Source organism: Lepisosteus platostomus, chromosome 9 (genome assembly GCF_059453375.1).
Source record: "Lepisosteus platostomus isolate fLepPlt1 chromosome 9, fLepPlt1.hap1, whole genome shotgun sequence".
Taxonomy (NCBI): Eukaryota; Metazoa; Chordata; class Actinopteri; order Semionotiformes; family Lepisosteidae; genus Lepisosteus; species Lepisosteus platostomus.
Window position 1 is genome coordinate 44,693,027 of NC_142619.1, and position 21,483 is coordinate 44,714,509.

The window sequence follows — 21,483 nt, forward strand, 5'->3', positions numbered from 1 at the left end:
TGTGGAATGGATTCAAATGCAGGTTAAAGGGTTGAAAAAAGTAACCTTGAAATCAGGACAAAGTCTGGAGTAATTTGTAGGAAGTTCACACTTGCTATTATTAGAATTCTCTCACAGCAAGTGGGTGGAAACAATATACTAAATTTTATCCATGACATATTTACCCCACAAATAAATGATTAATAAAATGAATCACCTCACATTAATTTCAGCAGAATATTGTATATTTGCATCCAAGAGACATTTGGGAAATTTGTTTTCTACATTTCAAAAAGAAAAACCTTTAAGTTTCAATTTCTGCAAAAAAAATATTGATTCCTTAAAAATTAATTCATTCCCTTTTCCAAAAGACATCCTTGGACAGAAAATTGTGAAATGGTATTATCAAACTAATTTTGTTTCCCATTTCAGTTTCCTGAAATCCAGTCCACATCTAGGACACGTTTTCTTTCCAAAAAATACCAACCTCTGATGGCAGTTGGAAAAGAGAATGCAATCAATTTTACAATTAAAAACAAAAACATTTCAGCAAATAGATACGGTGGTCACATAATATCTTAACAATATAGCCACAGCATGTTATACAAAATTGTAAGGGGGGAAAAAAATTGGAAACAACACACAGATACATAAAACAAAACACTTTACAAGCATTGAAAACCAAAATATTCCTCCAGCATTCATACAGTAGTGTACACTCACTCAAAGCTTAATAGTAGACCAAACAGAAAAACAGGCAAGGGGTAAATCGACAGATTGCCCCTTGGTATAAAATGGGGTTATTCCGATTGAAACAGATTTTACACAATCATTACATCTCTCTTGAATCCCGTACAACAGATTTCTTCTCGAAGAGGAAAAACTATTATTTGTAAGTGAAAGGGCAGTTTGGCCACACCACCTAGCAGGAAGTGAGAGAATCCATGTTCTCAAAGCTTTTGCGAGATTGTTCATGATACACTTTTCATAGATGTCGGTGTATCGCGATACATTATACTCCAGTTTTTCATGATTGTATTGATTTTAAATAAAATTGCAGATGCAGAAAATTATAGTCCATCGCCATGACTGTGGTTATTTAAAAAATGCAGACCTTCAGTTTTGATTCCTATTTCTCTATGAATCCTATTAAACATACACGTTACAGTCGAAACAAAACCAGCAGATCCACTTCACTAAATCAACTATCTTGAACATTATGACTCTCATAATTATTTACATTGTGACTGTAAATGATGCTAAGATAAAATGTTATCTACGAAAATATATAATCCGACTAATCAGAAAAACTTTATCTAACATACTTTACAGGATCTTAATAATTTTAAATTACATATCAACCTTCCCCAGCTCAGTGACTAAATTGGTTATACAATTTAATTAGCCTGCGGCGATTTAAAAAAAAGCAGGAAAGGATGCAATTGAATTACGGAAGTCCGCTGAGTTCTTTTGGTGCCACCATGAGGAGCGGAGAGAAATCATGCAGTAGCTAAAATGACCCTCTGCTGTTTAATCATAAAGAACTGAACTCGTTTTTCTCAGAAAAAGGTGGTTTGCAAAATTGGTTAACATGATATTTCAGAAACATCACCTGAAATACACACTGGTTTGTCCTTGAGCTCAACCCAGTGGTGTATTGTTTAGTGGCGATTCCTGAATAACTACATGATTTTGAACCACTTCTATGTGGATATGGAAATGCTATTTGCAAGTTTACTGAACAGACATGAGCGTTCCACTAACATCGCGATATGGACCAAATCGAGGTTTGTGTATATTCATGGTTGCAGCATCGAATGCATCATGAATACTGTGATACTGGCCTACTGCCTCATTCTTTACACACACATTCACTGCTGCAATTTTCAAACTATTAACCCTTTGTTTAATAAAAAAATCATTTCTCTAAAATTTCATCCAATGCTACTGTATCAAAATTATAAAATTACGTTCTTGTAAAATTATTCCAGTTTATTTTCCATGATTTATTAAAACTGTGGCATATAATCGTTTTTCTAATAAAATAAAAGTTAAAATGTATTACTGAATATATCTGTACTACACAAAATGAAATAGTTTTAAAGACCGGTTACATTTATTTCCTTCTTATGTGCTACGTCTTTTGGAAAAGATCCTGACTTCACCAACACGTAAACTGTTGGGCTTCTACGTAATAGGCCATATCAAGGGCATTATTTGGCATCTGCAACACAAAACAGCTCCATTTTGTAAAGTTAAAAGGCAAACCATCTGGAAAAATAAAAGGTAACAAAAATAAAAAGTGCTTTATTCCCAATCAAATAGGTCATTTGTATAAACTATTGTTAAAACACCTCAGTGACAAGTACTAAACTTTCAGCATACACTACCTTTACACTCAGCAACATTTAACAGATATCTTTAGGTTCTACAGCTTTTTTAGAAACTTGCATAAATGTACATTTGCCGTTTGTTTTCCGTTTTCTTTCAAAGGAGTATAGTTGAAAGGTTTGAGTGTATATACAGTATAAATGCGATTTATTTGTGGTCATATCGTGTTAACGTTTGTATCCCCATTAGTAACAGTACAACAAAACGTGGATTCTGAACTTTACAAGACAATCCAGATTTGTACACATATCCCAGTTACACTCCACGCTTTAAAAAAAAAAAGCTCTCTTACACCACCCAGGGTTCTTTTGCGTTACAATCTCCTTCACTTGGATACAGGCGACCGAGCTCGTATGAGGGAGAGCGTGACGAGAGCCATTTTCTCAGCCCACTGCCCTGGGATGGGTGCGGAATGATATTCAGTGAAGAAGCTCCTCCAGCTCGGACTCCTTCAACTTGGCGTTTTCCCTCACTTCATCAAACGTGTACGTCTTGAGTATCTTGCCATTTTTGAAAACCGTATGAAGCAGATCCTATGGAAGAAAACAGAGGGAGAGTTCAAAATCTACCTACAGAAACATGGTGCTTATCTTACATGATGTGTAGCAGCAATGCTTTTAGATAACAGAGAATGGAGTATTGCCGTAAAATTTTTACTGGGGCCTCGCTCTGTGGTCTTGGCTACAGAACAGTCTTATTGGATTCTAGTGTGCTAAGATGAGCCTTCTGGATACGCAAGACATCCTAGGACAGTGACAAGAATCAGGCCAGTTCTCCCCATGATGGACATCCACCAATGGGCACTTCAATTGTCAACAAACAGAGACAAGCCCATCTGGACACTGATTCCAAACTGATTCCGTTCACGGTCCAAACATCCAACAGAGGACCAACCAATCAGGTATCTGAAGGGTGTGAAAACCCACCTCACCACAACCAATCACCAACTGCAATTTTTCAGGTTAAAAGACACTACCCTACTGCCCTCTTGGCTTCCTCCCACTCAATCAAAACCTGGCCAGTTGACAACCACGTAACTGCCACTATCATTGTCTGAGACATGAACTGAGAGCCTGTACTCTTCTCCAGGCCCCGCCTGTAGCAAGACCCTGCGACTGACTAGCCAGCCATAAATCCCCTAGATCACTGGAGACAATATGGCTTCACTTTCGTTGACACAGCTGAATATCAATATTAAAAAGTAGCCGCTATGTTGGGAGCAAAATGGGCTTCTCCTCACCAGTGACTCACTGGGACCAGAGTCCACTTCGTGCACAAACCTTAGACTTTAGCTCAGCTGAACACTAACCAGGAGGACCTCAGCAAGGGAACTGACTGTCAGCCCCAGATGCGTAACAATATAAATTGCTAACTTCTTCAGCCTGGATTCTGTTTGGATTCCAGACGTCCCATTTCACTGCTGTTTCACGTTCTTTGTCAAAACTGAACTGTTTTGTTTCAAGGGTTCTTGGTGCTCTCTCTATGAGATAGATTTTTACGTCTTTCCATTTTCACATCTTTTCACACAGCCTCAACTAAACTTTAAGCCTAATTTCAGAAGCAAAATACAATGCAATGAACTAAAATTGGTGACTGAACTTACTGAATTAGGACTTTCTACACTAGTTTAAATGGACTTGCACAGGTTAAGTTGCAAAACCCAATTAAAATCACTTAAAATCTAGAATGCATGCTACCAGACGGTCCATTTCTTTAAAAAAGGGCAAGAAATGAACAATTAGAAAAAAAAATTTACATGGGCCCTAAATTTTACTGTACATCAAGCATTTTCTTGTTAGTTCCCACAGAACTAATGAGAAAGAAGAAATTAATTAATCAAAGCCCATTTAGAGTGCATACCAACAATTCAAGAAATCTACAGCGACAGCAGAGCAAATACAGCAGCAGCCATTACAACAGAGCAGAAATAACAGACCTCAGATTCTGTGAACAACTGAGAGGGCTGACTTCTATAGTTATTTATGAAAACAAAATTGACAAACTATAAATATAACATGAGGCAGGAATAAAGTAATTAGATAAAATTATAATCTGAACATCAACCGAGTGATTATTCCCATTTCCTTACAAGAGAACCAGATATACAAGTGGAAAAGCACAATAATATAATGAAAATACCGCTCCATATTCTTCCAGATCCCCCCTGCCTTCCTCTAAGGTCACAAATTCTCCATTCGGCCTTTTGTGAAGGGACAGACGACCTTTCTTCGACCTTTTGTTAGGATCTGCCACGGGATCCTTGAACACATTTACCTGCAAACAAACACAATGTCTTATTACAGCATAATGGTGTTTTTGTCCATATACTAAAGCACTGTGTGTAGGACAACATAGTCCTGCTTAACACATCACTTACTGTGAAATGCTTAGAAATAGTTCATGTGTGTGATTAAATACATGGGTCACAAACACTGCATGAGCAAAACCTCCCTGCACAACCTAACACCCAGAAGCTCTTGAAGGTAGGTAAGAATATAGGACCATATAGAATATAGAAGGCCATGAACAGAACTCTCATGAGCAGATGTGAAAAGGCCAAACTCATCACATTCCATTAAAACCATTTGTTAGGTATGCACTGCACTCATCCAATAAAATAAAAATATATGCTTTGCCAACCCTTAAAAAGGCCATTACATGCAAGAAGATCCTTACATTTTTGTATTTGTTTTTCAGATTAAAAAAAAGACCTTTCAGGATTGTGCCTTCTTTCAATGATAAAAGGAATGAAAAAAACAGATCCAGGAAGTCACCCAGCAAAACATATATAATCACAAGTATGTACGATAAGAACAGTAACTTAAGAGAACAAACAGATTTTACTTACACCTAAACCATTCGTGACCACATAGCTGCACTTAAAAGAACAGTTCAGAAGGTCTCTGGTTAACTTCTGCAGCAACGCTCCTCCAGATCCAAAAGAAATGTTTTCAATACTCCACCTGTGCTGTTTCATTCCTTCCACAATCTGAGAAGAAATAAATAAATAACCTCCATATGGTCAGACAAGAAAGACACAACTGACACTTTTTGATCTAAATGTAAAGAGTTACATCTTACGGAAACCCATCCCTACTGTCAAACAAGCCTGAGGCAGCGTTATGTTACAGCTCTGCTTCTGACCAGCAGGGACTGGGAAGATTTTCAAGTTGATCGGAACATAGATAAAGCAAAAGAACTGGACTTGACTTGACTACTATTGAAAAGCTGTGAAAATACTTAAAAGCTGCTGTTCATAAGTAATTCCCAAGTAACATGAGAGAGCCTGAGCAAATGTGCCATAAAGAAAGCGCAAAAATCCTACTCAACCGGTGTGAAAATGTGTTACTTTCTCAAAAAGACTTACAACTGTAATTGCCACCAATGTTCCTTTCATCAAATACCGATATTTGGGATCTCTTTAGTTTTTGCTTTTATCAACAGTAACTTATCTTACCTTGAGAAATCTTCAGTCTGAGCTTTCCAGAATGAATAAAATGTTATGTTTAAAAATATGTGCGCATTATTTTGGCATTTTAGAACAGTGGGACACCAGAGGAAAGGTCTGAATACTTTTGCAAGGCTACGTGCATACCAGTTTTGAAAGGTACCATTTACACTGTGTCATAGGGTAATGTGTGACATATCTAAAAACAAAATAAACTAAACTCTAAAATCACCTGGAATAGATACAAAAAGATGATCATGTATGTAAAGGCCTTTAATCTTGTCTGAAAAAGAGCAAGAGAACATCCCACAACAGCAAATCAGAAAATGCTAACAAACTCAAAGCAATAAATAAACAAAACAGCCCACACACCTCCTGTAAAGTATTAATGTCCACACCGTCTCCTTGGATAACCCTGATGTAGGGAGGCAGCACCTTAAAACCTTTGCCGTTTTCCACAGGCAGAAATTTCTTTCCCAGAATCTCCAGGACCTGGTTTAAAGAGCACAACAATAAGCCCAAGAAAGTCTGCAGAGCTTAAAGGAGTCATAATGAACTGGTTTACTGCCATGCTACGTCCATCAAATCCTTTGCATTACTGTGGACCAGTATAGTGCTCCAGGGTGCGTGTATCAAAATGCAGAAACAATCCTGTTTAACATAATTATCTTGATTGGATATGATACATACAGGAATACATACAGAAAACTGTAACTAGTACTAGTGTCTGCAATCAAAACTACTGGGGCGTCTGTAAGACCATAGTAAGCACAGTATTTAAAAAACACTGAAGAATCCAGAAAATAAATTTAGTATAGACTCACAACACAGTGATACAGTATAAATCTCAGGAATGTAAGGACATTATTTAGGGTGTTAATGTACTTCAGGAGATACAGTGTGTGTTTAAGAGTCAGTGCAAATGCAATGCAAGGCAGTATGTGGTTCACCTTTAATACAGTGTCCAGGGGGTTTCCAGAATCTGGCCTGACGAGAAGAGGAGCGTCTGCACTCCGAGACTCGATTAAACTCCGCAGATCTTCTCCCCAGATTTTCTCACAGGCGTTGTAAATGTCATAGCTGTCACTGACAATCGATACTGGCACAGAAGGGAACTGCTTCACAATGTGCTCAAATGCATCTTTCTCATGATCTTTCCCCCAGGCTGTGATAGTGCTACAAAAAAAAGACAGGTTTAAACATTTTGAACGTTTGAAATTTCTCCTTGCTACCTATGAGCAAAATGGTCAACGGCTGATATTCATGGAACCTTACGCCTGAAAATAGTGAACTAACCATACAATGTGAAATTAAAACACCACACAGATCACATTCCAGTAATTTGGACTAGAACTTTAATGGTTAATACTAAGTCACACAATAACCGTTTGCACCATCACTTAGAAATTATTAGAGATTGTTCATACTCTACATGTTCACTTGATTTGCTGGTACACAGAACACTGAAAGGAATTCAGACTCCACCAACCACTTCCTTTTGTTTCAGCATGAGAACAGAAATAAATGCAAAACATTAGCTGCAATTCCGCTTAAGGGTATAATAAATACCTAACTGCCTCCACATCCCGGCTATACGTGGTCAGGCAATTTGCGCTGTGAGCTCAGTTTGTGATATAGTTAAGGATGCTCTAAAAACCGAACCCCTCCAGCTTAACGTTCCTAGTCACAATTAAAAATTCAAATTTGAGTGTACTTGCGTGAAGAGTGTTACTCTGTCTCTAGGGACAGCAGAGAAATTGTGCTACACCGAGAGACCCAGTGTCCCGACACAGGAGAATTCAACACGTTTCAAGAGATGACATCACCTGCCTTAGCAGGCTCAGTACCAATGAGCTATGTTACTTTCTCCTCCTTCCCCCTCTAAATTCTTCCTTCTCCTCTGCAGCAACCTAAGGGACTAAATCACATCAGGCTCCTCAACCCTAGTCACAGCACCAATGTAACAAGTACCGATCTGCTCCCATTGGGATTCAATCCCGGCTGCTCACAAGCAACCCTAACCTGACAGCAAGGTAGCTCTGCTCCCCAGTGAAGACAGTCCCAACACACCGCATGACAGGGTCTCTTGCCACAGAAGTATTCAACACTACGTGGCTTCAAAGACAGTGATGTCGCCTTCGATAACGAGCTCGTACCAATGAGCCCCATTTAACTAAAACAGAGCAAAAGCCTGGAAAAAAAACAGTATTACCTGTGTTCTGCTGCAGGCACTGAGAATCCCGGCACTGGATCCTTCGTCCCATAATACTTCTTTATGACGCCAATCCCAGCCACCGTGTCTGTTCCTTTGAAGTTCACCAAGTGAGCTGATGCCCCAATTCCAGCCGTCTGAAAAGCAATTTAGCGATAAGAGTCAACTATAAGGTAGAGTGAAAAAAAGTTTTCCGAAACTCTACGATTGTTATATCCCCTTGTAAAATAAAACTTTTTTTTGCTCAACCTGTATAATATGATTTCCATAACTTATTCTGGATAATTGTTCCAAAAATTAGAAGCAAGAAACCAAAACTGCCTCCTAAACCCTTTCTACATTTCTTTTAACTGAGTAGCATATCTTGCCTTCCCAATTTAACACTGACACTGGGAAAATTGGTTTCTTTGGGAAAATAACTGGAGAGCTCTCTCAGCAAACTGACTTCCAACACACAAGTAAGCTGACTTTCTAAGAGTAATTCAGGGGCACAAGTGATTTGCATTCCATACAGAGGAATTACTATCTGGAGAAATCTGCAACTGTTTCTCAAGTGATGTGTCAGAGCGTAGTTTTAAAGCTAAGGGGCAGAGATCAAAGAGAACAGCAGCAACAATGACCCACAGCAGTTTACCTCCTGTGATGAGACGCCTCTGTAGCCGAAGTCATGCAGCTTGTACTCCAAGCCCTCCAAGTTCCCCGAAGTTTCCATCAAGTACTTTGCCAAAATCTTCTTCTGTTCCCTGGAGTTGGTGGCAACAGTGATTGGGTACCAAATCTGGACGAGTATAGTCTACACATTAAAACAAAAATAAAAGATCAAAAGCTTCATCTCAGAAACAATGGTACTCTTCTATATCGCTATGCAAAAGATTTGCATTAAAAAAATCTTCAAAACTCAGGATTTACCTGGGTAGCATTAGATTTGATTCTGCATAAACTCCTTTACAGTATAGTGTAGTAAGCTGGAAGTAAATTAAAACAAATTAAAATAATGCAATATTTTTAATAATCATTATGAATCTTTTCAGTTTTCTGTATATGCAGAATTATCTTAAAAGTGTGGGCAAATATATGATAGACAAGCTGTTGCATTAATACAATCAGGCAGAAATAGCTGATAAGTCTTATCCCAATAAGTGTGTGACATCACTAGTGCAAGTTATCCAATTGCCTCACTGCTGAAAACCAAACCTGCTCTTTAAAAAGGAATCAGGGACTGTAAACTTCATAGTATGCACAATATTTGAATCCTGTGAAAGGATCCAAATTCCCTGCAACTTTTTGTTGATGGAATAAAGTACTGAACTCAGGATAATCGCCATAGTCAATATAGTCATAGTCATAATTTCTGCTAACTTTCCATCAGTCTTGAACAAGAAATAAAGTTTTTGTGTCTTACATCATTGTATTATATCACCATTCATCCATTTTCGAACTGCCTCTTCCAATTCTGGGTCATGGGGGAGCCAGACTCTGCAAGCAATGGGCGCAAGGCAGGATACACCCTGGACGGGATGCCAGTCCATCACAGGGCACACACAGACACAGATATGCACAGACTCACACCAGGACCAATTTTCCCAGAAGCCAATTGACCTACCTAATTCCTAATAATTCAGGGTGGCGGGGGAGTCTAAGCCTATCTCGGCAAGCAACAGGCACAAGGCAGGACACACCCTGGATGGGAAGCCAGTCCGTTACAGGGTAGACAGACAGGAACACAAAAACGCACACACTCACACCAGGGCCAATTTTCCCAGAAGCCAATTACAACCAGCATGTCTTTGGACTGTGGGAGGAAACCAGAGCTCCCGGAGGAAACCCAAGTAAACATGGGGAGAACCTACCAACTCCACGCAGACCGCACCTCAGGTTCGGAATTGAACCCAGGGCCCAAGCACTATGAGGCAACAATGCTAATCACTGTGCCCCCATGCCACCCTAAGGTAGAACATGTATAAGATTATTAATTAAATCAATATGTACTTCATATCGTGCAATAATGGCAGCCTGGTTTCACAAGTGCCACATGCCATCATGTGTGTCATGATGCAACAAGCCGAGCACTGCATCTCATGGGGCACACACTCTTGCGTCTTCTAACAGGGAACACAAAACACCACAAACCATAAAATACCACAAAACCAATTCAGACAAGTCATTGCCAGTACAACTGTAGCTGTGGTATAAGCAGATTTCCTTCTGCCTTCGGTAAACACAACCTAAGACCAAGAATCAGGCTGATATGACAACTACTGTTTGAACTGGATTGGATAAATGAAAGGTGTGGAATAGTTAACACACAGAAATGGCTGTTTGGCTAACACGGAATAAGGTGCTTTCCTTGAATTTAGATATGGTATATTTGTTCTAATGGCGGGCAAATACATTATAATAAATAAGAGATTACTATTCCTTTACATAACTGTGTCAGTTTCAGCCTTTAGTTGGCTTTAGTAAGATCCAAGATAAGCACAGACTCAATGTACTGTATATCAATGACATCTTTCATTAAAGCTATTTAATTCACAGAAGTGGGTACCACTAAAAAGCTTGATTTAATCCGAGGGTCAGTAAATGAATTACACATCAATGCTTTCACAAAGCATTCTTCTAAATTCAACACTGTGAGCACTCTAAGTACAGTATATAATTACTCTGCATAAGGTTGAACTTACTATTTGAGGAACAAATTAAAAACAAGGAACAAGTGACACAGACTGGAAATCACCACTCAGTTTGTCGTGTTCTAACCTATGGACCTATGCACTTCAATAAACAAAGATGATGGTCTGCTCAAGAGCTTCAGTAAATGACCGTGGGCAGCTTCCTTCTTGAAGAATGTTTACCACCAAAACATTTAAGTTACACCGGCTCACGTGCACACAGTGGAAATACAGGGCCGATATCACAGGGTTCATGAATCTCCAAGACACCAGCTGGCTCCCGGCACAACTTCACACCAGTTCATGTGCCCTTGCCCCTTGTGACACAGACAGCCGCGTGATGGATTCTGTAGAACTTGTTTCCGCGATATAGTTTCTTAGGCTGTCTGCACTCATGATGGTAAAACAGTCCAATGCTAATTTCTACTACAAGCCATTGTTAGGTACTGTAGATACAGTACTGTTTCAATTCCACGTGCACCTCACCAGCAACATACACATTTCTGGTAGCCATTTTTGCTTTGTTCCTAAAACACACATCACTTATAATGAAAAAGAAATTCCTCATTCCTCTTGTACAGGATACTCCATCTAATTAAACTTGTGGGTTGCGTGAAAGAAATAAAGAAAAAGATGTAGCTTCCATGATGTGGTTTAAGCTTTTTATGCAAAAATTAAAATTATTTGGCCATAACAAATGCAGTATGGTACAAACCAAAGCAATTTTTCATTATCTAAATATGACAGTAAAGACTGTAATACAATCTGATCTTCTCTATACTGAAGGATGGCCAGATTCCTCCCTAATTAAAATATTGTTAAATAAACTGATGTCATGTAATAGAGAGATGTATGGTTTGTTTCCCCTCATTTCAAATTTGGAGAGTACAGTCCTCTTAAATTTGAACTGAGACCAAGTTATTTGCAAGTGACCGAATGATAGTTACTTGAACGGGTAAGAGAGTGTAGAAAGACCAGTGTTATTTTCCTGGCTTGTGTGGCTTCAATATAAAGTTTCTTAGATTCAGGAAAGGAATAAAATCCTTTAGTGAAAGACAATAGCCTATATAATTCAAACAATAACGTCACACTTAAATTAAAATTGTAGAATTTTCATTGTCCAGTGGTTTCTTGCCAAAATGTTTTTGTGTATATTTTAAATATATTTTATTACTAGAATTTATTACTTGGTGCAAAGGAACAAGTGAAGGTTTATTCCATGCTGAAAGGAGAAGAAAGGAAACACAACGTTTCGGCTGTAGAGCCTTCTTCGGGGTTGTAACTACTAGGTGTAATGTAGTCACAGTTTTTTTCCAGAAGGGTTTTTCCAGATTGGCTTTTTTGAAGGCAGACATGTCTTTGGTGGGTTAAATATGTCCTTGTGTATTGGTAGGTGGGGTGACATTTTGGACGTTTTTGGCACATTTTGTTGGTGATCCCGAGTTGTTGAATGTGTGGAGTGATGTTTCCCAGGATAAGGAGCCATGGGAGAGGGGTGCTGCTCAGGGTTCCAGTGATGATGTGTATGTTAGCAATCAGCTGGGTGTCTACTCTGTGAGTGTGAGGTGATCCTGTCCAGACAGGGGCACAGTATTCTGCTGCTGAGAAAGGTAGTGCAAGGGCTGAGGTCTGGGGCTGGCAGTGGCAGGGCCCCATGTTGTACCAGCAAGTTTGAGGACCAGATTGTTCATTATTTTGACTTTGGCTGCTGTTGTCTTTCAGTACTCCTAGAAGGTAAGCGTCCTGTCTAGGGTCACTCCAAGGTATGCTGGAGTAGGATGGTGCTGCAATTTCTGATTGTTCATCTGAATGTTGAGCTATTTTGTAGCTTTTGCATTGTGGAGGCAAACTAGACAAGATACTGTTTTTGAGGGGCCTGGGTTAGAGTTACCATGTGTTGCAGCACTGTTCAAGTTTTGATATGTCCTTATTTAGGACGTGGTCCAAGATATCAAAATTGTGGGCTTGTGTTGCCAGAAAAATGTAATCACTGTATATACATTTTTGGGATGTGGTTTTTGGCAGGTCATTTATGTACGGATGAAACAGGGTGGGACCCATTACTGATCCCTGAGGGAGCCCATTGTGTCGGCCATGTCCATGTTCTTGCTGCCGAGATTTACTCTGAATTGTCTCATGCTCAGCAGGGTTTGGATTATTTTGGTTGCCCAGGATAGAGGGCCGCAGATAGCTTCTGTAGAAGTGCCAGACTGTGCCATTGGCAGCCGTGAGGTCAAGAAACACAGCGCCAGTCTTCAGGGTTTTCTGAAAGCCATTATCATTAAGGTGTTGAGGGCAGCAATCCTTACAGAAAGCAGCCTGGTCCACACTGAGGTCTTCTTCTACAACTAGTGTGATGTATTGGAGCATGAGGCGCTCAAGGATATTGTAGGAAACTAGGTGATAGTGGACTACTTCCTTTACATTTTAAGCATACTTCATTAACTTAGATGCTAGTGAAGATACTATACTGTATAGAATGTCACCACTGTTTTAAGACAAATATCCCCTTCTGCTTTTAACTCATCAAAACTATGCCCCACCCCGTTTGACTCAGTGCAGTATTGGATCTAGAATGATACAATATGAAAAATGTATACAAAAACCAACACAAATCAAACTATTGCACATCTAGTCTTTCCATTTTGTTATAAAAGGACCAAAGGACTGCAATATGTCACAGCAGTTTTCAGTTCCAACTAATAATTGACTGGAAAAGCTCGCGCCAGCTTTTTAGGCACGTTGAGACACATGATTTGTATTACTAGAATATTTTTAGAATATTAAAACTAGAATAGGCTCTTTTGGTGTATAAAGCAAATTCTTTGTTTATTTCTGTTCATGCCCTCAACTGTCACAGTTCACAGACGCGTCGTGCTCAAAACGGACAAGCTATCCCCTCGTGTTCAGTGCACTTGGGAATGACAACAGCTATTTTTGCCCAGAATGTGAAGCCGTGAGAAACATCCTGAAATAGTTCATGGCAGCCCTGGCGCTCACATGCTCTTAACGCCACTGTCAGTGTTATACTTGCATGTGATCTTTTCAATACGAAGCTTTTTGCTTGGCTGCAATGTCCACACCATATGACACTGCGATCAGGGCAGTGCAATGTCAACCTGGCTCCTAGTCTTCAGGCGCACTGAACTGCAAGTGTGCAGAACTGCTCACCTTGGGCACGACAGATATGACAAATCGGAATGATTATTTCAAGGCTGTGAAGCCCATCGCACACAGATATTCCGGCCCTGAATGGTTATTTGAAAGCTCATTCACAAAGCATATTAATGTAGTTATAAAGCCCTTCCCCAAGCCAGGCTTTGCCAATAAGAGATAAGAGTGCCACAGTTTAAGAGTGTTAGGACTGTTATAGCCACACGTGTAGCCTGTCAGGAATTCTTGACAACCCGTGGCATCGCATACAGTTCCAGGACGTAACTGGGCACACACGTCCTTGTCGCCACAAAGTGAGCTATTCACGCAATCCTGGTTCATGCCAGTTTATTCCACTATTGTAGTTACAGAAGTATTGAAAGAAACTAGAGCTGAACTGAAGACAAGGACATCACATGCCCCGGTTTCTCCACAATTTTAAATGTACACTCACATAAGGTGCTAAACCACACCAGCTTTAAAGCACAGCCAGTCCAGAAAAAAATAAATCTAAGAAGATAAGAATGTTTATAAGTGCAGTTTACCAACAACAGGAGGCCCTTCCACCCATCTAGCTCGCTTCGTCTAACTGATCTATGGACCTCTACCTTCCTATCATTTCTTACAGAAGCAATAGTGCCGGATTTGGCAATGTGATCAGGTAATGTGTTCCACAACATGCCTCCTACTTAACCCTGAGTAAGCAGTGCCTCCTGTTCTCAGTTTTAAGTGCAAGTGTAATTTCAAACTTCCCTCATCCATATTCCCTCTGCAAATTCTACCCACCACACTCTTCATCACTGATCTGTCCAACGTGCTCCCTTGTGCAGTAACTGCGATACAGAGAGGACACGGTTTGAGAGTTCCATGTTTACCCTTTTAAAACAATTATTTTGTCCTTGAACAAAGGTCAGTGTAACATCCACTCTACGGTTGAAAAAAGTGCAAGAAGAGTAATGTCTTTAAGCTCACTGTTGTTGTTGTTAAGAGTCTTTATAAGTTAACGGTCTGTTTTTTAATTTTATGGTACAAGAAAAATACTGATAGAGTGATGTTGTTAAAATGTTGCTTATGTATTTTGGTATTGTACTGTTATCCTACTGTATTATTGCCGTACATGCTATATGTTTATAAGCTCTTGATGTGCAGGACAGATTCCCTTAGGGGCAATGAAGGTTAAGAGGTTAAGGTTAATGAGTAACGTCTGCCAAACTCAATATTGTACACTCTGGAGAAACACTGATAATTGCACGCCTAAAACCCAAGAGGTCACTCTGCCTCATCAGATCTACCGCATCTAAGTCCCTTAACCATTGACAACAGTTGACATCACTCAAGCCAGACTATCATCATCATCTTCATGACTGCCCTCGTCTGAGACTGATGAATCAAAGCAGATGGAGTTAGAGGGAGCGATCGGCCACTCTTCCCAAAAACAAATATCTTCATTTAGGAAGTCTTCACAAATATCATCCTTTAGGATTTTGGGTAAAAACAGTAACAATATTTTATTAAGCTGATACATCTATTTTGTTATTATTATTTTGTCGTGGTAAGGTGTGTGTTATCTATAAATATGGTCTGGAGTTCTTCTTGAATCTCACCCCTAACTTTGTAAACAGCATAGAAGCTGTGATAAATTTTACAACTAGAATCTCTACGTTTTTATGATAATTATTAAGTTGATGCAATTATAGAAACATTTAAAGAAAATTTTAAAAATGGGCTATGAGCTACATTTAAAAGAATTTAATAGGTTGAATCAGTGCATCAACACCCACTCTGTGCAATGTACACTGACAGGGGTAACTTAACGGATTTTTCTCATTGCACCACATTTAAATGACAGCAATTTTTTAGATGATGGGAGTACTTGCTGTAGATTGCCGATTTGCACAAATTTAAGAAAAAGGTCTGGATTGATTTTAGATAATGCTAATTACAGCGACATTCACCCTTACTGGCTTACTGACAATTTCAGTAGATCTGACATATAATGTTCATATACTAGCACTTTCTAGTGGCAAATACATTTCCAAAGGTAGATAAGCATGTTGCAGGAGTGAAAGATGTTTTTAAACATGGTCAAAGCAGAAAAATATGATACACATGCGAGAGATTAAATTTAAAAGAATGTCTGTGTTCTCCATAGAAAGCTTCTTCCAGAGTCATGTATAAGACGATGGATCACATGATATTCTGCTGCAGATGCCAGGTGCTCTGCTGTGTTGTACATGACAGCTGACAGGTACGAAAGCTCTGCACCATCTCTGACCCACCTAATGAAGTTGGCTCAGAGCCATGGAAAACAAAAAAGTGAAGGTGTGCAGCTGATACAAGTAAATCACACAGAGCACTATGCGTCTTCAGAGTGGGCCAGCCAGTCGTCATCTGCATCAGATGGGCTTAGGGAAAATAACTCTGGCTATTTAAACTCACTGTAAATGCAGGCGAGAAACAAAAGTAAAGTAAAATAAAGACTATCTTTGACCACATAAGATGACTTGTTTCCTTGTTCTTCTTTAAGTATTAATACAGTTAATAAAATTTTAAATCAGCTTTACTATTCTGCTAAAAAGCAGTCCCACTCCGAGTACTCTATATGTATTCTAGTACATCGTGAGCACTTACAAAAGCAAGCACTATGCAAAACCTGAAGTCTGTAGCAGGAGATGAAGATGTTTATCCAGTTGACTTTTTTAGAACCCTTCCCCAAAAGAAGTTCATTAGGCATATCTGCGTTGGACAAACTTAACTCTCTATGCACCTAGCAAAGTCAGTTAATACCTGTATGCAAACAGCATTACACTCAAAGGAACAAACAGCCTTACCTATACTATATCTACATAGCTTTAAAAGTTACACAGGGTAATAAAAGATACATGGTAACCTTTGATTTGCTGAAAGCCAAGGACACTCCTACTTCCAATTAATTTATCCAGAATCTTTATCTTTTCCACTAATATCATAACCTTACACGTTTTGTTCTCTACACTACTAATTTCAGGTGTCTCACGTTTTAATGCTCTGTAAAGGTTATAACCAAAACAAAAGTACAAAAAAAAGTAAAAAAAGACTCTCGCAGTAACAGTGTATACCAGGCTGAAAGAGAGAGATGACTGTGCCTGTCTCTGGTGTGTTGGAGAGATCCCTGTAAGATTATAGAGTGCTTATACTACCATGTATGAACGTGTTCATACCGCATTTTGAGCTCGACGGATATTTGTTCCCATTGATTTTCTTGCGTGTGATTCATGTTGGAGAAGGCTTTACTACGTAAATAGCAGGCACATTCAAGATAATTAATAGTAAACTTTATTTTATATAGCACCTTTAAAGGTGGCTTCTCAAAGCACTTTACATAATGACAACAGCAACAACAACAATTAAAAATAAACAATAAAAAATACACAAGATAAACCCGATGCCACTACGCAGAGGAGACAGTAGATGGTGGTACTAAATACAGCAGGAGCAGAGGGGTAAAGAATGGAATCAGTTAAGTAAAGGCTCTTCTAAAGAAGAAGGTTTTGAGTCTGGATTAGAAGGAGTTTAGAGAAGGTGACTCTCTGATATCCATGGGGAGAGAGTTCCAGAGCTTAGGGGCATAACAGGAGAAGGCCCTGTCACCCATAGAGTGCAGACAGGCCTGTGGGATAGTTAGGAGACCAGAATTAGAGGAGCAAAAGTTGCGAAATGAGGAGTAGGGAGATAATAGATCAGACAGGTACTGAGGTGCCAAGCCATCCAGAGCCTTACAGGTGAGCATGAGGATTTTGAAGTTAACACGAAACTTGACAGGAAGCCAGTGCAAGGACTCCAGGATAGGAGTAATGTTATGACTTGGACTAGACCTGATCAGGATTCTAGCTGCCGAATTTCGGACATACTGGAGTTTGTTCAATGTGGATTTAGATACCCAAGCGAGGAGAGCATTACAGTAGTCAAGACTGAGTGTTTTTGAACATTTATTGGTATGGTTTTAGACTTCTGTGAAAAGTAAGGATGACAAAAAGGAAAAATTAAACCAAACCTGTCATAATCCAGTGAAACAGTGGGTAGGACGATAGAAACACACTAACCTCAACCCAGTTGGTGAGCCAGTAGCACTCAGGATCTGTACTCTCGACAGTGAAAAGCACATTTCCTCTTGGAATGACGCTGCCCTCAGGGACTGCCTTGATTTCAATGGGAAGATGGCCATCATACTTCTGCAATATTACAACACATAACATGTTAAGGAGCACTTGTTTAATGTGAAGTACACAATAAAAAAAGATTTTACCTTCAATAAGGTTACTGTATAAAACAACATTTCAGGCTTAGACAATTTTTATTTGAATGTTTCTGTATAAATGATCTTCCTCATTCCAGCTGCTGCTGGAGTGAAATCAAAGTATTTTGTGGGTCCCTACATTCACTTCCTGAAAGTTAGAAAGTTACTAAAGGGCACTACAGTCAACTGTATGATTTGTAATAAGTGGTACAATGAAACCTCTCATCAGTGCTCCAACAGAAAGTGACAAGAAGAAGAGAAATCTATTGGAGCTTCAGATTAATGAAACCATAATGACGTAAAACATTATTTTCACCGCATTGCCCTTTTATTGCCATCAGCAAAATTTAAAATTCAGATAGTACAATGTTTTTCTTTTTCTTTGGGTCAGTACACACTATTCTGGGACAATGCCACTGTGATGTACACTTAGGAAGTGGTGGCACAGCAAGTATAGAAACAGGCAACCAAGAAAGTGCTGTGTCCCGTGGGAACTCTCAGGGAAAGAAAAGCTGTTCCTAAAGATGAACTGCTGTGGACTGACGAAGTCTTATGCTCTCCTCTATAAGGCTCCCCTGTACCTCTAAAATGTAGTTCCACCCTTTCTCATTGAACACATCATCCTGGAAATGTTCCCTATACACCTCCTTGGCTTCCTGGATTTTTTCTGGGGTCGCCACCTTGCCTGCAAAATAAAGGACATTACAAGGGCATTAGTATCTGGTAATACTGTGCTTCACAGATTAGTTTAGTCATTTGTTATTGCGTAACACAGCTCTCGCCCCGTAACAGAAGACCTTTGTTTTCTAGGAGTTGGAGGTACTTGTACTCATGTACTGTACTATGCAAATAACCTGCAGCTGGCACGTCTAACTGGATTTACACACTTCGGGATTTTTTAAATATAAGATTAGGGTTATTTCCGTTGCTTTGTGCTCCATTTAAAAAGATTACTTTTTTATATAAACCACTAGCTTTAGGTTTGAAACACCTTTACTGTGCATAACATTCTTATCTGGCTATTTACAGTGATGGTGGATAATGAACTAGTACAGAATGTAGTTATCTACTAATTCCTAGCTGCATCACATTTTTCATAGAAGATAGTGAATCATGGGCTTCTGAACTGTTTATGAGTAGCCTTTACATTGGAAACAAATACATACCTTAAAAAAAAAGAAACAAGTAAAGGTTTATTCCATGCTGAAAAGAGAAGAAAAGAAACAAAACCTTTTGGCTGTGGAGCCTTCTTCAGGTCAAACCTCCGAAATATTGTGTTTCTTTTCAGCGCAGAATAAACCTTTACTTGTTCCTCTGCAGCCTACACATGCTGACGAAAAAATAACTTGCCATCTAACACCAATGGATTAGAAACGCCCTCCAGTACATCATAATCTTTAAGAACATTAAAAAAAGGCCTACAAACAAGAGACTGTTTGGCCCACCTAGCTTGTTTGTTGCTAGAAGGTAAGTGATTTGAGGATCTCATCTTGCCTGTCAGGGTATGGCTTCAACAACATCGCTGTGTACTTTGTTCCCAATTGTTATGCAAAACCCTTGAATATTAGAACCCGGAATATCACAACCTGAGCTGCAACAAGTTAATTTTGGGGTTTTTTTGGACATTTTTGCAGAAGCCTAACAATTATTAGGCAGCAAACAAAAGGAAAGACCCAAGATGCTGAATGTCACAATAGCAAAATATCTGATCATTACTCTCAGTTATAAAACAGAGGAAAGATCACCAACCTTCAGAACCACAAATATTAAAAGACACTTGCATGTTTGATTTATAGTATCAGTATTAAACATACCTTTTAAGTATTTGTGGAGAATATACTGCAAACCATAAAACACAGTCTTGTCGTATTTCACCTTCCTGGCCTTTGTAGCATCAGTCTTCTTTTCACGACATTCAAAATATGAATACACTTTGCTAGTGTTGGGAGGGTACTGCTTATAATGAGTGACCTAGAGAAGAAACAAGGTTTTTACTTAATTACAGTAAAGTCTATAAATATTCCAAATCATTTGGACCAACATTACTTCAAAAAACCTTAATGAAGCACGTTTTGTTTGAACATTTAGAAGAACGTGTGGGGGGAAAAAAGCACTCTTTTACATTGTGTGTCTGAACGGGCAAACAAAAAATGTTTTTATATATATATACACACACACACACACATTTATCATTCCCAGTTCTTAGGATTGTGGCGATGTGCTAGGAGCAGTATGTCCCTCGGCTGACGATACCGCAAGCCAGCAGGCACCCAGGAAGTTGCCGGGGACGCTGTTTCTCCAGTTGTCGAGACAACCCTGGCAGACTAGTCCCAGGGCTGCACAATTGGCTACCTCCTGTGGCCGCTAAGCCAATCGAGCTCCACAAGCTGAAGAACCTCATTTGGTTTGCTTGTGACGTGGGACCAAGGTCAAAGTAAACAAAAGACTTTTAAAGGATTTGCTTTTTTGTGCACAACCACAAAATGCTGGAAGAAATCTAGAGACCTTGTTAATTTACTTAACATTTCATAGCACAACCTTACTTCAGCCACTAGCATAAAAACAGGTATTTCAGTAACGGGGATATTAGTTACAATATATAATTACTAATTATATAATAAAATAAATGCAGTTGAGAGAGTGATCATTACTATAGGCCTTTAGATTACTGGGCACTTACATAAAATGCATTTCACTGCAGTATTTCATGATGTGTTCCTTGAGATTAAGGGCCTCACACAAAACCAATTTAACAAGCGTAATCCACGACCCCAGGTTAAGGAGAAATAATGTATATTTAATATGCTTTATTTGTAGGGGTTTACAAAACAAAGGCCAGCACCTGTCACTCCTGATCATCTGAGGGCTTAGAAAAGACATGCCCTCCTGGTCCCGGGAGATGGGAAATGAGCTCCTGTTTTGGCCACCACCTGCTGCCTGTGCACTGAAGACCAGGAAAGGCAGTTCTTTGGGACTACAGGTTATGCCCTTTCGTCCAGACCCCACTGGTCCATCTTCTCTCAAGCGTGGCCGCACATCTAGCCATTAAGGTTAGGTGGGATGAGGTAAGACAGGGTACCCTCAGCTTGCTGGACAATAGTGAGCCTTAGAGCTCATGGACTCGCGCCTCCCGAAACTGATGCTGTGAAAATGGCTGTGAGTAACTAGAGGAGGAGTATTCCTTTCCCTCACCCCACCCTTGTATGTATGCTGTAAAAACAGGGGGTTTGTACAAGGGGTCTGCAACCTGTAAAGCCTAGTTAACAATTATCAAATTCGACAGAAAAAAAATGAAGGAACACAAACCCATTCATGCCCTCACTTCTACCATGCTTGATGATGCAGTTCTGTTAAA

At 39.4% G+C, this 21,483-nt stretch overlaps 1 protein-coding gene across 1 annotated transcript in view; it reads right to left on the reverse strand.

Annotated features, from left to right (window-relative positions):
• Positions 1 to 206: 206 nt before the first annotated feature.
• nampt1 (nicotinamide phosphoribosyltransferase 1) overlaps positions 207 to 21,483 on the reverse strand; it is a 32,200-nt gene continuing 10,923 nt past the window's right edge. Inside the window, exons 2-11 of the mRNA XM_088645177.1 lie at positions 19,943 to 20,099; positions 18,710 to 18,813; positions 17,935 to 18,063; positions 8,665 to 8,823; positions 8,031 to 8,167; positions 6,769 to 6,994; positions 6,191 to 6,310; positions 5,219 to 5,359; positions 4,510 to 4,644; positions 207 to 2,903 (exon numbers count right to left, since the gene is read on the reverse strand). Coding sequence (XP_088501303.1) covers positions 2,790 to 2,903; positions 4,510 to 4,644; positions 5,219 to 5,359; positions 6,191 to 6,310; positions 6,769 to 6,994; positions 8,031 to 8,167; positions 8,665 to 8,823; positions 17,935 to 18,063; positions 18,710 to 18,813; positions 19,943 to 20,099 — 1,422 coding nt within the window. The 3' untranslated portion in view covers positions 207 to 2,789. The remainder of the gene's footprint in view (positions 2,904 to 4,509; positions 4,645 to 5,218; positions 5,360 to 6,190; positions 6,311 to 6,768; positions 6,995 to 8,030; positions 8,168 to 8,664; positions 8,824 to 17,934; positions 18,064 to 18,709; positions 18,814 to 19,942; positions 20,100 to 21,483) is intronic.